Genomic DNA, 14,366 nt, shown 5'->3' with positions numbered 1-14,366 from the left:
TTGCCCACTCAGATGGTGATTGGGGCTTTCACTGCATTTACATCACAGGGAGACGTTTGTGTCAGATGGTACAGCTGAACATTGCATGCAGCATTAAAGATTGAAATGAGAAATGGGCGTAGGGTGACACAGAAGCTGGAAGTGATGTTACAGATAACTGTCCTCATGGGTCTGTCTGCAGCAAGTGACAACGATCTGTTAATTTTACCTTTGCAGTGGATAGGAAATGATCTGGTTGCCCTGTAGAAGCATCATAAAAGGCACGTCTACATAGAGCAGTATCTCTAAAAAAGCCAATTAAAAATATCCCTTCCAAGAACCCCACGAGGGAGCGTGTTCTCAGTAACTCTTTGTTCACTGCTGCGTGCTGCACAATAGGCTGGAGAGGGAGATTTGGTTTTTTATGAATGGCAAATGGGGAGGGACATAATGTCATCAGATCGTGATGTCAGCCCAATGAATGAAATACTGCCTTAGCGTATCACTTCAAGACCAAGAAAAGGGGGCACCATCTCAGTTTGGCTTCCTAGAATAAATTGTCTTTTGCTGACGAAGTCGTCTTTCCCACGTGTCATGAATAATCCATGTAAATGGGGACTTAAATAACCAGAAGTCAAGAAACTCATGGAGTAGCGCACGTTTGTTCTCTTGCACGTCCTCCCAGAGCTGCCAGCGGAACACCCCTTCGCGGGCGCTGCTAATGGGCTCCGTGTTGAAGAGCTATCGCTGCGCTCTGTTGTTCTCTATCTAGCCCAATGTTCTGCTTTTGTCTGCAGAATTCTTTGTTGAAGCTGCAAGCCCTCGAATCCGATCTGTGCTCTGCGTTTCTGCCAAGCCAGGAAGAGGCGACTCAGCTGCCGGCACCCAAGGATCCAGCCCCTTCCTCAGCCCAAAGCAGCGCGCAAGCTGATGGAGCCAGTTGTGGGGGTAAGCGATCGAGCCGTGATGTGTTCTCATTTGCAATTATAAAAACGCCTTGTGACTTGCAGTTTAATATCAGATTTGCAGACCTCTGGGAAGCAGCGCCGAGCTAAAGCAAAGCACCGTTTCCTGATGCAAATGCTGTGTAACGTGGAAAGGGGCGAGACCTGCTAAAAGAATGGAAATGAAGGGCTCTAACAGTCTGTTTTTCTGAGAGCCTTGCTTTTCAGACAGGGTGTAAGAATCCCCATTCTTTTATTTTAATCTGTGTTTTTTATGTTCAAGTAAATCCACGCTCTTTACTTCCTATGTCTGTATTGTGTGAGATCACCTGCCATATCATGTAATTCTATTTTTGTCATTCTTTTGTCAGAGCAATATCACTTCATTTCTCCTGTTATTGATTTTAATTTAATGCATCAGCAGAGAGATAGCGAAGGTGAGTTTTACGGCATGTGGATTTTAATCATTCATGAACCTGTATTATTACCCATCTGGGCAAACTGTGGTGTGTTCTCTCTCCCTCTTGCCTCAATATGGAAACCCAGTCCTTGCAAATCAATAGCCCCAAGGCTTGGCACTATTTTTGTCAATTCACAGCTCGTAGTCACAGGGCTGGCAGAGTCGTGATGCTCGGCAGAAGGGGAATTTCACGCTGTTCGTGAAAAATAGGTCAAAGGCAATATGACTAATGCATCTCCCAGACAAGTGACGTGAATACACAAATACTGCAACCGCTCACCATGTATGGTCCAAATTAAGACAGATAGGTCAGTAACCCTCTTGCAATTGATGTTTTATGTCAGAATAAAGGCTGGGTTGGGAATAACTTATTTCAGAAGCTTGTTTGCTCAGAATTTTCAGCAAGAAATAACAGTAAGTTTTTTAACTAAAAAAAAAAAAATCACAAATGATAATGTTCTAATTAAGAAATACTAAAGTTTGAGATTTGTAGCGCACAATTAAGGAAAATTGTACGTAGAATCTAAATTATTACAATGCTGAAGGAATGTATAAAATATTACTAATTATTCTAGTGTTTACCTAGAAAGAATGGATGCTTCAGCCCAGCTAGGCAAATACCTTAAGAGCTCTCGGCTACAGGCATAGAACTTGCACTGGTGCTAGTCCCTTGGTGTGGATCTGAGGAAGAGACGGATCTCATACCTGTGCTGCACAGGCACAGACATTTTGCAGTCCACCCAAAATCTGCACTGACTCTTTTCCTTTATGGCAGGGTGGGGTTTTCCTTCTTTTCCAGTAGTTTATTGAATTATTTTATTCTGGTAGTTTCATAATTCATCGTTAGGATGGTTCATAATAATTTCCTTTGCTTATTTTTGCTGTTTTGATTAGATTTTGCTCTAATTCATACCTTTAGTGACCCCTATTTTTGCATACCCTCTCTAGCTCCTCTCTCCAGTGAGACAGGCAAATATTGGATGATGTAGCATTTCTGTCACGCAGCTCAGAGCATGCTCTGTCACTCCAGCAGTTCAAACTTGTGCTTTAATTAAAGCTTACCTGTGTAATGGATTGTAATGTACGCTCACTCCTGCTAACATCTGCTTTGTGGTTTGTGGGGTTTTTAATAACTTGCCATTTTGCGTAGGTAGAGCTAATGCTAATTCTGCCTCTTAAATTACTACTGAAATCTTGTGATACATTCAATTTAGGTACCATTTCCACATGGGGCTATTGGCTATTTCAGCTTGAACTTGGATGGAAGTGCAGAGATTTGTGTCAGGCTAGGAACAGTTTTTAGAGGATGAGTTCTGTACACTATGTTTCTAGTCTTTGCTCAATGAATCAGGCAATAAAAATGTTCATATTAACAATGTACAAATGTGCTCTTTAAAGAAAAAAAAAAAAAACAACCAAACAAAACCAAAAAACCATGATTGTGTTGTCTATTGAATTTCTTTTTGCATCCCAGTCAGCAAAAACCAGAAATAAAAAGCATTTTAAGTATGGTGAGTGAAGCTAGAACAGTCTAGTAAATTGACAGGGTACTTCAGGATGCAAATTTTAAGGGGGGAACAGTAATTATCATCTCTGAGAAAAGTCAACAATTCCAGTTTACCTTTGATTATGAAGAAATTGAATTAGAGCTGGCAAAATGGGATCATAAAGAATTGCAAGGGGGTATTCAGCTAGGGTTTTTTAAAGGGGAAAAGAACAAGTTATTTTTATAGCTTTTTGATAGGGGTATACATTAAATATGTGACTTCAGCTGACCAACAGCTACCGGATGTTCTAAATATCTTTTAAGTTAAAAATTATTATACTATCCTTCCTGGTCGTAACCTGTTGAGGGATGAACATATTTCAGGGTATTTTTGATTTACTTAAGGAACATCAAGTGCAGGATCACAGAATTGTACCATATGACTTGTTGCCATATGATTGAGTTACACATTATGAAGCATACTGCATATTATAGGATACTCGGTCTTGGGTTTACATCCCATGGTAAGTTCTTGTCAGTGCTAAACTGGACTGAGTAGATGAGCCAGAGGAGATACAGACTAAGGGGTAACTTCCTGGCTTGGCTAGAAGTGGCTTTAGTTCCCAGTTTTGGCAAGAATTGTCTAAAATTAGATCAGACACATGAACACAGGTAGATATTTGGTCAGTTGGTGGGCTGCTCTCAGGAAAATGCTTAGGGTCTTGTTTAGGCTCTACACAGAACTGGAATCAGGATGATGGGCCTAGGTTGTAATTAACAATGGGGTTGATTATAACAACATCCTGAGGTGTTCCACTGTTATGGTAATTGGGCCATGTAAATGAACCCCTTTGAATGACTCGCTGACCACTTCTGGACAGTAGGTAGTGATTCAGTGCATCCATGGTAAGGTTGGGACTAAAACCTTTCTTGGAGACCTAATGAAGTTGTGCCCATTTGTCAGCTTTAGTGGAGCAATGCTGTCAGGAAGTCCTGGTGCCAAGGAAATGGAAAAGCCCTAGCCTTAGGGAAATCCTCTCTAACGGGCATGCAGGTTGTCTCCCTTCCGTTTGCTAGCGGAATAAACAGACGTCCTTGAACTCTCTGCAGCTCTGGGTGGTTTTACACTGGGGCTGCTCCAGCCACTACTTGTCCTTCGCATTTATCTTCCAGGAGTTGTTAGTCTTGATGTGGACTTGTCTTCCATTTCTGAGATGAGTTGGGCCTAGTAAAATTGCCTGGTTGTACACGTGAAAAGGAGTCCATGTCTGTGGCCATATAATCAGAGTCTGAATGTTGGAAACTTCCTGCACCCATCATACACAGACTGGTTGATTTTTTTAATAACATCATTTTCCTTTCGCAATGAAGAGACTTCTACTTAATATTACTACAAAAAATGTGTTCCTTTTAATACCAGAGCATGAGAAATAGTAAAACTATTCTTGGTCAACCTACTTCACAGCGATTATGTTTCTTGAAGTTGAAAGATGGTGAAATAAAAGGAAGGGAGGAAGTTTCTTCTCACTGACAATATTGTTTTTCAGAAGTTTAAAAAAAAAAAAAAAACAAAAACAAACCTACCAAAAGTAGGTTTACCTAAAAAAGTAGTAATTTTACTTACCTAAAGTAGTAATTTAAAAAAAAAAATACAGGGTAAGAAGAGATGACTCTTAACAAAAGAGACACTTTTGTTAGCAGAAGAACATTTATTCCAGCCCTTGTCACATCACTGTATGTCGTCTGTGCACGTTATTTCCCATGACTTGTACAGTGCTCTACCCTTGCTTCTCCCAGATGCCTTCCTGGATCTCTCTATGGGAGGATTTGAATCTCATACATGTTTTAGAAGTTTTGGGTGTTGCTCTTGTATCTTGGATAGTTGAATTTGACCTACAGAGTATGAAGTACTTAGAGGAAAGCTGCTAGGTTAGAACTAATCAACTACATTGTCTCATTGTGGAAATGCTTAACCTAATTACAGTTGATGGTGCTGTTAGATGAGCTTAGAGATACAGAAGTCACCTCTAACTTTTGTGACAGACTAAACTGTCATTATACAATAACCAATTGGATTCTTTGTTGTCTGTAAAGCAAAAACAATTGGCTAGTGCCTGATAAAAGGACATTTTAGGCCATTGAAACTATCATTTTTTAAAACAATAGTTGCTTTCTATGAAGGGTGCCGTTCAGAGCTGGTTTGTCCCCACTATCCCAGTGCAGCCATTGGGATTTGGAGCTTCAGTATCTGTTGGGCAGAGGATAAATAAAATGCAAAAGAATGGGAAGCAAGTGAAAGAACTTTTCAAAACCTGCCTGCTCTTCTGTGAGTAAATCCATGTATGGTAGTTCTTCTGTGCTGTTTTAGGCTTTCATTGAATAAAAGGGTTCTGTGAAATGTTTTAGCATGCATGCTATATTGCAAATATAATATCAGTTAGAAATAACATGCATGCTGCCTGGAAATATAACCTAATTGGTATGAATTCAAAGGCTATATATATTTATATGGTTTTAGAGGGGGGGAAAAAAACCCTGTAGCTAGTGCAAAATACTATCAGCTATGGAAAATGATATAGGGGAAGCTGAAACAGAGCACATGCTTTGCTTTAACCTATATTAACTGTTTTTTGAGTGAGGGCTTTTATGAGTGCGTGGAGTTTCTCCCTAGAAATACAATCTGCTTTAAAGCACAATCGTCTGATAGCAAAAATGTTGACTAGGCCAGATCATCCTCACCCATTGCACCCACTGGGGGTGAGGAAGAAGATTCAATGGTTCTTCCATTGATGTGAGGTAGAGCACAGGAACAATCTCTTGGTATTCCCTAGAGGTAGGCTCTGCAATGTGCCCGTTATTTCCTGTGTTGCCCATAAACAGAACCAGCGCGACGAGGTTCACCACTTCCTACTTTTTCTGTCCAGAATAAACCATTCTGACTTCTTGCTTCACCATCTCTATAAACAAATTTGACCTTTTGAGGCGAGGTCTCCATTTACAGTCAAAGACAATATTAAGAGTATCAAAAGCCTGCCCCCCCCAGGTAGCAGTCACTGCACGCTACCTTGAGTAAGTGCCGCGACTGTTAGTGGCTGTTGTTGTTACTGGCATACCTTGTGTTCTTTAGACCCAAGTGTGTGTTGCTTCAAACCTTAATGAAATTCCACAGGGTACTGCAAGCAACACTGGAGGTCCTTAGCATCAGGACATGCTGTGTTTTGATCTGCCTTCCTCTTGACCAAAGGACTAAATGCTGAATCACAAAATTAAACTTGTTTTGTAAATTTGTCATCGTCTTAAGGAACGTGGCTTTCAAAAGCAAACAGATCTATGAAAATATAATTGATGCTACTATCCTGGGAAACTCTCCATCGTTATATTATACTTCATAGTTTACAAACACACCCACCCACCTTCTCTTGTGGAACTGAGGAATGCTTTATGTTAAACCAGTGACTGTCCTTTCTGTTTTCCCATCCTTAGTATTAAGTTCATCCTGCATGTGATACTTTGCTGGACTATTTGCTGTTTACTTGGAATAATTCTGCTTTGCATAATTCTGTAAGTCCAGATAAAGATCTCCTGGGCGATGCAGGGTCCATATGGGTTTATGCTTTCTTTCCAGAGCCAGTGCCAGCCCGCAGAGACTGGCAGAATGACACGGACAACAGCCCACAAGAACATCACTCCCTAGGGACCAGTCGACTGCTGTATCACATTACGGATGGAGACAATCCTCTTTTGTCGCCACGCTGCTCTATCTTTAGCCAAAGCCAGAGATTTAATCTAGACACAGAGTCTGCCCCTTCTCCACCAAGTGCTCAACCTTTCATGATGTAAGAAAATAGATTTTAATTCTTAGATATTTGAAATAATTTTTGTACAGTCTAGGATCTTTGACACTTCATGGTTTTTTCCAGTAACTTATGTCATAAAAAGGAAATTTTCATATGTTAGCATATTTTGACATGGTTTATTTGCAATATCAGAAACAGTTCCCTGCATTTTTCAGTAGTAACACAGTACAATAATGTTTGAAGTCTTTGTTAATTATAGCTAGTAAGGATAGTTTTAAATGTTAGTAATTAGTCTGATGGGTGAACATAAGGTAGAGAAGCGCTATCAAGGTATAATAGTAAAAATTTCTGCTGTAATAGAACTGTAGCTTGAGTCACTCCCTAGATATGAGAGTGTCATAGAGCATATGAACAGTCCATATATGGAATCTCCAGAAACCAAGCCATGAGTTTCAGTCAGAAATCAGTCTTTCTTAAAAGCTTATATACATAGTTGTCAGCTGCATATGAATAATAATCAGATCTGTCGACTTGCAACTGTAAAAAGTTAGAAACTAAAACTGCCTTCAAAATTATAATGTTTATGGCCAGTAATAAAAAAATCTCCCTGAGCTTACCTTTACAAATCCTGTCGTTACAGTCTCCCGTTACAGTTGGAAGATTTGTGAAGTAAGATGCGGGTGTTAAATATAAATATGGGATTGGGTTGTGACCTACTAGATTAAACTTTTGACAAATATTCAGAAATCCCACAATTAATTTAAAAAGAGTGAAGGACAGATGGTGAACTCATTAGTTACACCCTGGGGGTACCTCCAAGCAAAAGGAATTGTTTTATGCTTACTTTGGAAAACTAAACTGTGTCTGTCCTGTGAAAGAAGCCAGCTGCAAATTCTGACGTGCTAGGAAAGCGTTAAGCGTGCCTGAAGCAAGGCATGGTCCGCTATAGCTGGTTCTTTGATCCAGCTAGTATGCTCTCGGCTTTTGCAGGCCAAGAAGTTCTTCTAGATGTAACTGTGAAGACTGCAAGGAACCACAAACAGTAGCGCAACTTACCAAACATCTTCAGAGTCTGAAGAGAAAAATTAGGAAGTATGAAGAAAAGTTTGAGCAAGAAAAAAAATACCTGGTAAGATAATAATTGAGAAGATAAAGGGAAATGCTACGAGAGGCAAGCAAGAATCCCAGGGTATTTAAACTTATGCAAAACAATAGGAAAAGGGGTATTTTTGGTAACATGAAATAGGGAAATAATGAGGGGGAATATCTTTTTATCACCGTTCAGTGTATGCAGTAGTTCCGAGACTCCGATTTCCATTTTCTTTGGGTTCTCTTTTTTGCACAATGCCCATCTTCTAGATGTGTGAGAAGTGTGAGTCAGTGGAATGCAGCTGACCAGCTTGTGAACCCAGTGATTCAAATGAGGGAAAGCCACTTCCTTACTTTGTAGAACTTATTTACTTGGAAAACTGTGCAGGTGCCTTCAGCCAGGCAAACTCCTGCAAACCCCCCAGAGCGTCGGGCTCTGCAGAAGCTGACGGCAGAAGTCAGAGAACTAAAAACTGTGGCGTGGTGCTGGGGGGCTGTTGGAGGTCAACAGTGTGGTCTCGTACCAAGCTAGTTTGTGTGATGTGAGATGTGCAGTATAAACATACCAAAACATCCGTGATGCTAAGGATGTGTACAATATGGGACGCCAAAATGAGAATTCAGTAAATTGTATCTTTCCTTGGAATCTCACCGACTGCAAACTTAATGTACAATTTTGAATTGCACTGCCCTATGGTCATTGTATACTCTTAGGACTAAGATTTCATACTTAGTCATCACATGGTAACCAGAAAATAATTCATTTCAGTGGTTTAATTTTGCAAAAATGCTTTGCCATTTTAAATATCTGAGTTTTGAAGATCCGGTATAAAATGATTTTGTTGGAGGCAATTTCTAAATGCAAAGGAAGAACTGAGATACAAAACTTTTGTTGTTTGTTGCTTTTGAAATCACTCTGTTGGCCAGGATTTTTTCATTTGACTCGTCAGGCAGCTCAGTTGAAAAGTTTAAACTGCTGTTTTCCAAGAGAATCCCTGTCTTAAAGCAGTAAGGGCGTATACCTGCAAGGGACAGAGTGCTTCAGTGCCTGGAAATCACTTGGGAACTTGACTAACGTTAGGTATTCCATCAGTCCTTTTGAAGTCACTGAGATTACTTATCCAATTAGTCAAGGACTTCCATGTTATTTTAAGGATCAGACCCAAAATACTCGGATCCATGCAACACTGTGCCACAATGGGAGAGAATAAGGCATGATACATTAGTCCCGTGATCAAGTCAAATGCGCTGCGTGACACTGATACAGTGCAGTCGGAGCGAGGATGCTGTGTGTGGATAGGGTTTTATCTGCTTGATTGTATAGCCATCAATTCCTCCTTTTTTATTCTTCCTTTACGTTCAGCCTTCACACGGTGACAAGACTTCCAACCCTGAAGTGCTGAAGTGGATGAATGATTTGGCCAAAGGTCGTAAGCAGCTCAAAGGTACAGAATAGCATGTCATTTCACTTTATTGCTGAAGCTTTCGGAAGTGTGAGTGTACCTGGAATGTTTTAGAGTTAGTTTTCTAAGCTCGGTGCTCTGCTTATTTTTCACCTGTGCGTGGCAATAAGTCTCCCAGTGACAACAAAGGTATTAGGTGGTGTGACTTGCCTTGATTCCTGAGAGCAGGGATGGCAATAAGCCGTTCAACCCTCATAGCAGGGCTAAAAAGGGGCAGAGAAAAAGACATCATCTCTCCCTCATAACTAAACATGCCTGCAAAAGGCAGTGTTCGTCTGCATATTCTCATGAGTGTCTGAAATACAAAGTTAAGTGTCCTTGTAATAGTACAAATGTAGGTGCAAAATGTTTCTTTAGGACTGAAGTCACACAACTCTAAAGCTCTATTGTTTTTATAATAAAAATTAATTTTTTTCCAGATAGATTTGGTCTTGAGGGTCAAATTTTGCCCTGACTTTCTACATACCACTCTGTCAGAATCAGAGTATTGGTATAACACAAGCTTGCCCTCAGGGAGGATGTAGCCAGGGCTGGTTGGTTTGGGTTTTTCTAAAAGTTATTTATAATTTATCTAAATCTTTATCTCTGCATTACGAATGGATTCTCACTACTAATTAAATTGTAGTATTATGTTCATCTCTTGCTTTGGAAATATTTAAGAATGTAGATATAGAGGGTGTGAGTGTGGTAAGTAAAGAATTAGAAACTCATCTTTCAGGAAATTTCTTCTGGAAATTTCTCCCTTAGTATCTAAGCTGCATAATGACTAGACTTTAAAATTCTTTCCCCATTGACCTCCGTGTTACAAATCCAGGAAGGGCAAATGAAAGGAAATGGCCAAACTGCATAGTTAACTTTCTGAAAACTCTCTGACTCAGCCATTGCTTCCGCTAGCCAGGGGGTCTGGCTTTCATAGATCAGCCCCACCTTCACACCCTAAATGCGTGAACAGTGATTTTACTATCCTGAATAATGATACCACTTTCAAATGAAGCAAGATTCATGATGATTCATAGTGTAATTGAAATGGAAAAGCACTCAAGTGCTTGTAGGTCTTTCTTCAAGTTTGCATGGCTTGTCCATCATGCCTAGCTCTATGAGTTTAATAAAAATTGCTTTTTTCCCCACCAGCCTGGCCTGCATCCTCAGACTGTCACAACTGAAAATCATGTTGCTGTTTCTTCATAGATTTCACTACATTTCACACATTTGGAGCCATCAATCTCCTGCCTTGCCCAAGGTCCTTCACCAGCCAGGCATACTTTAGGAACAAAGCCTGGTTTTACAGGAGCTAATTCAGACCTCAGTTCAACAACTCCCTTTTTACTCTGTGTAGGTCCCTCGAGCTCCGTGGTCTTTGGCATGCTGTCAAGCTAATAGACTTACACACTTTATTGCATCCAGGCAGGTTGCTGACGGTGATGCTAGGACACTGTAACCTGCATGTCTTCTGCTGGCTTCCTCAGATGTTTTTCTGCAAGGGAAGTCGTTTAAGCAAAGGGCTGATTCTCCTTGCGAGGACCAGCTCAGCAGCCTGGCTGGGATGGCGCTGCGGCCTCCGGAAGGGAGGGTATGGCTTAAATTGTGCAAGAGGAGAGGGAGGTTGGTTAAGCAGACCTGGAGTAGATGGCTCCAGCGTCCCGGCAGCTGGCACGGCGGGCTCTGCAGCACAGATCAGACTCCCCAGCCCTTCTCCAGGGGAGGCCTTCCATCTCCTCCTCACTTGCACAGCAGCACAGGCGGGCAGGCAGGCACGGCTGGGTGAGAGTGGGGCGGATGGCTGTGGAAACACTGCCCTGTGCCCAGGAAGGCACCTGTGAAGGGATGCATCCTCAGACAGCAATCCCCACAGCAGGCTTGGACACGTTCTTACTTCCCCAGACGTCTGATCAATTGGGAGTGCATGGGTTTAGTGAGGAGCAAGGAGGAGAGAGAGCGAGCTCTGCTTCCATATCCCAACCACACCAAACCTCCTATAAATACTCTCCAGTACTGTTTGTCTTTTTAAGCCCCTTTCCTAACCTCACTCCCACTGAAAATCTGCACTGACTCCTGCCCAGGCCCCGCTCTCTAACCCGGTGCCTCCTCAGCCCTCGCCCATGGTGTGGGTCAACCTTTCATGTCAAAGATGGGCTTGGAGGCAAAAAGGAGTATGCACATGCCGTAAGTCTCGTTGGCCTGGACACCTCTCATCCCTTGACCGCTGGGATTTTTTTTAACCAGGTGAAAGACGAAGTGAAGCAGAGTTACTTTCCTACACAGCTGTGGTACGATAATAATTGTAGGCAGGAAGTAAGGATGTTTTCTTCTTGTAGTGTCGGAAACTTCTTTTCAAGTATTTCTAGTCTGTTTACTCGCCAACTAATTCCCCTTTCAGAGCTGAAACTCAGAATGTCGGCAGAGCAAAACTGTACCTCTAGAGCACCCCAAAGGCACGATCATGGCGAAAGCACTGGGACCTCTAAGGAAGCTGGGACACAGGAGGCTGCAAGCACGGAACCAGCTCCCCCAGTGGAAGAAACCATGGATAGTGTATTGAGACGATTAAAGGAGAAAAGACAACACTTTAACCTTCCCGAGACGATTAAGGTATTTAACAAGTGTGTGTTTCTTTCAGAACTTTATCACCTAGGGCAGATACTAATTGCTGCATCTCAGGGGAACGCTGGTGGGTGTGCATCCTGTGCCTTCTGGCACTGCAGTGCGCTTTCTCTGGAGCCCTAGTGCAGCTTTCTGAAGGGGGTTTTCTGTGAGGAGTTGCACAGAACAGGAGGCACAGAGGGTTTTTTCAGATAGCGCTCAGCACATTTTGCTCAGGGGTGCATGTGTAAAACTGCCAGGCGCTGCCGAAACCTGCCTGCTTGAGGTTGTGTGCACAGGAAGCGCCCGTCCCAGTGTACTGAAGGTGGTGACAGCAAAAGCGGCCCTGAGTCCGCAGAAATTGTGTGACTAAAATGTTCCTGAAGTTATTTTGATGGTGAAGTTCCCCTCTCACCTGAGAAATGCTGAAAGCCTCTGCCCAGACCACATGGGTGGCACAAACCATCCAGGCTGCTTTGCCCCTCTGATCTCACACGTTTGCTTGTGCTGGTACTGCCCCTGCTCTTCCACGTTCTCAAATGCCCCTCTGAATTTAGGAGCACTATTCCATGAAACGTGCCAGCTTGGCTGGGCAACTTACTTCTGTTTTTAAACTAGTACAGGTTTTAAAATTGTGCTCTACCTTCACGCTACAGGGACTGTCTGAAGCTGTTGTTCCGCAGTATGTAGTGTCCATAAAAATACTTTTTAGGGGGCTACTTTTGCTGTCAGATGGTGTTGCCACACAGCCAAGCAGGACAATAAATACTGTCCTCAAATGTACCTAAGATCTAATTGTTGACAGTAACGTTTAGAGTCTGGCTGATGAATGAAAAAGGGGAGGGGGTGAGGGGAACAAGGGGGAGTGAAGAAGAACTAAATGATAAACTATGCAAGAACTAAGAAGTGATTCTGGGTGGGTTTCAGTAGCAGAAAGTACCCAACAGAGAGAAATTTTTTGTTTTATTTTTGTCCCTCTTCTTAGTTCTTAAACAACTAGGTACCATGTAAAAGCTAGAACTGTGCATAACGATGCTGTGCTTCCACGGTCTTGAGCTCTGCATACATGACTGACTTTTTAATTGTTTCTTTATATAAATTGCTTTTTTAAAAATCTGAAATGGAAAAAGTGTTTCATAACCAGAACTCCTTTGTAAGAAAACAAAGGATGACAACAAAGCCATGCTGTCCTGTATATAGTCCTAAAATTCCAACACTGCAGTCTGTCTGATAATATTTTCAGTTGTTATTTTTTCTGTTGTGCAAGGAGTGAGATCAGGTGACACCAAAGCCGATGTCAGTGAGGAAATCCTGTCCATAAAAACTCTTACAAGAGCAAGTCAGGGGTGGGTCTCTGTCCCACTTCTTTTTCTGTCAACTGGGCTTCTGATTTTCCAAGACAGAACCTCCTAAATCTGTGCGATGGCAGTGAATTCTGTAATGTAAATTAAATATTTGCACAAGTTAATACTTTCAAATATTTTTTTTTTAAAGATGATCTTGTTTTTTTCTTGCATTCTTATAGGGAGAACTTGTGTTGAGAGGAGCGTCTGTTTGTTAGCAAAGGTGTTTGATAATAGTTAATACAAAACTGCTAGGGAACAGAGGCTTGAAAAGGAATAATAATATGAAATCAAATTGATCCATTTAAAAATTATCTATTTTATTAGATCCTTAAGTATAATGTTAAAAATGATTGGGTTTTTGATTATGAGTCATCTTGGACTTTTGGGGGGAGAATGAGGTTTATAGCACTGATGCTATAAAATGAATCAAGGATGTCTGCTGGCTACAGCAAAGGTCAAAGGCTGCATTTCAGCTGTGCGTAACTTTGGTGTCACTGTAGGTACTTTTTATGTGAACATTTTATTTGGTATATAACGTTTAGATCCCATACCCGACTTACGTGTAGTTGTCGTCTTCTTTCCTTACATGCAACCAACAACTTTTGTCTTATATTTAGTTTGAAGATTTGCAGTCTGTTCCCCAAGGCTTTTCTCAGAGCGGTTACCTTTATGTATCTGCCCTCTCATTACTGAATTACTGACCCGCTTCAGTTCATCTTTTCCTTGACTGTGGAGCAGGGGTTTTATTTAATTTCATGCTGCTTTATGCTGCCTGCGATCCTAAGATGTCTTAGACAATTCCATAGTTGTGATTCCACCCGCCTTCTCTGATTTTGAAATCCTCAGACATTTCAAACTTAGCTGAATACCAACCCATCTTGAGATTGCTAATAAAACGAGCTAATGAAACAGGCCCAAATGCTAAACCCTCCTGAGATTGTTTCTCATGTGTAAAATCAATATTAATGATCACTCCCTGTTTCCTCCTAACCATTCCGCTGCTCCAGGCTTAATGGTTTTTGAAAGAATTAACCTTGTATTAATCGCAGAACTAGCAATAAGTAAACCAATTAGCTACTTCATAGTACTCCTACGTTGCAGTTGGCAGCTCTTCTCAGTGTGAATGAGGGATAATTTTGGAGTGATTCATTCAAGCAGACCTTTCAGGCAAAAAGATTCGTGGTTCTGCACTGTTTCTGCATTTGGGCAGCAAACAAAAAGG

At 41.4% G+C, this 14,366-nt stretch overlaps 1 protein-coding gene across 1 annotated transcript in view; it reads left to right on the top strand.

Moving 5' to 3' along the window:
- Positions 1-478: 478 nt before the first annotated feature.
- The window catches only part of FAM13C (family with sequence similarity 13, member C), a 21,649-nt gene continuing 7,761 nt past the window's right edge, over positions 479-14,366 (top strand). Inside the window, exons 1-5 of the mRNA XM_010161941.1 lie at positions 479-927; positions 6,495-6,705; positions 7,657-7,795; positions 9,119-9,200; positions 11,596-11,807. Coding sequence (XP_010160243.1) covers positions 756-927; positions 6,495-6,705; positions 7,657-7,795; positions 9,119-9,200; positions 11,596-11,807 — 816 coding nt within the window. The 5' untranslated portion in view covers positions 479-755. The remainder of the gene's footprint in view (positions 928-6,494; positions 6,706-7,656; positions 7,796-9,118; positions 9,201-11,595; positions 11,808-14,366) is intronic.

The sequence above is a fragment of the Eurypyga helias genome, unplaced genomic scaffold, assembly GCF_000690775.1.
Source record: "Eurypyga helias isolate BGI_N326 unplaced genomic scaffold, ASM69077v1 scaffold11872, whole genome shotgun sequence".
Classification (NCBI taxonomy): Eukaryota; Metazoa; Chordata; class Aves; order Eurypygiformes; family Eurypygidae; genus Eurypyga; species Eurypyga helias.
The sequence above is the reverse complement of the archived record's forward strand: the minus strand, read 5'-3'. Positions and strand labels throughout refer to the sequence as shown.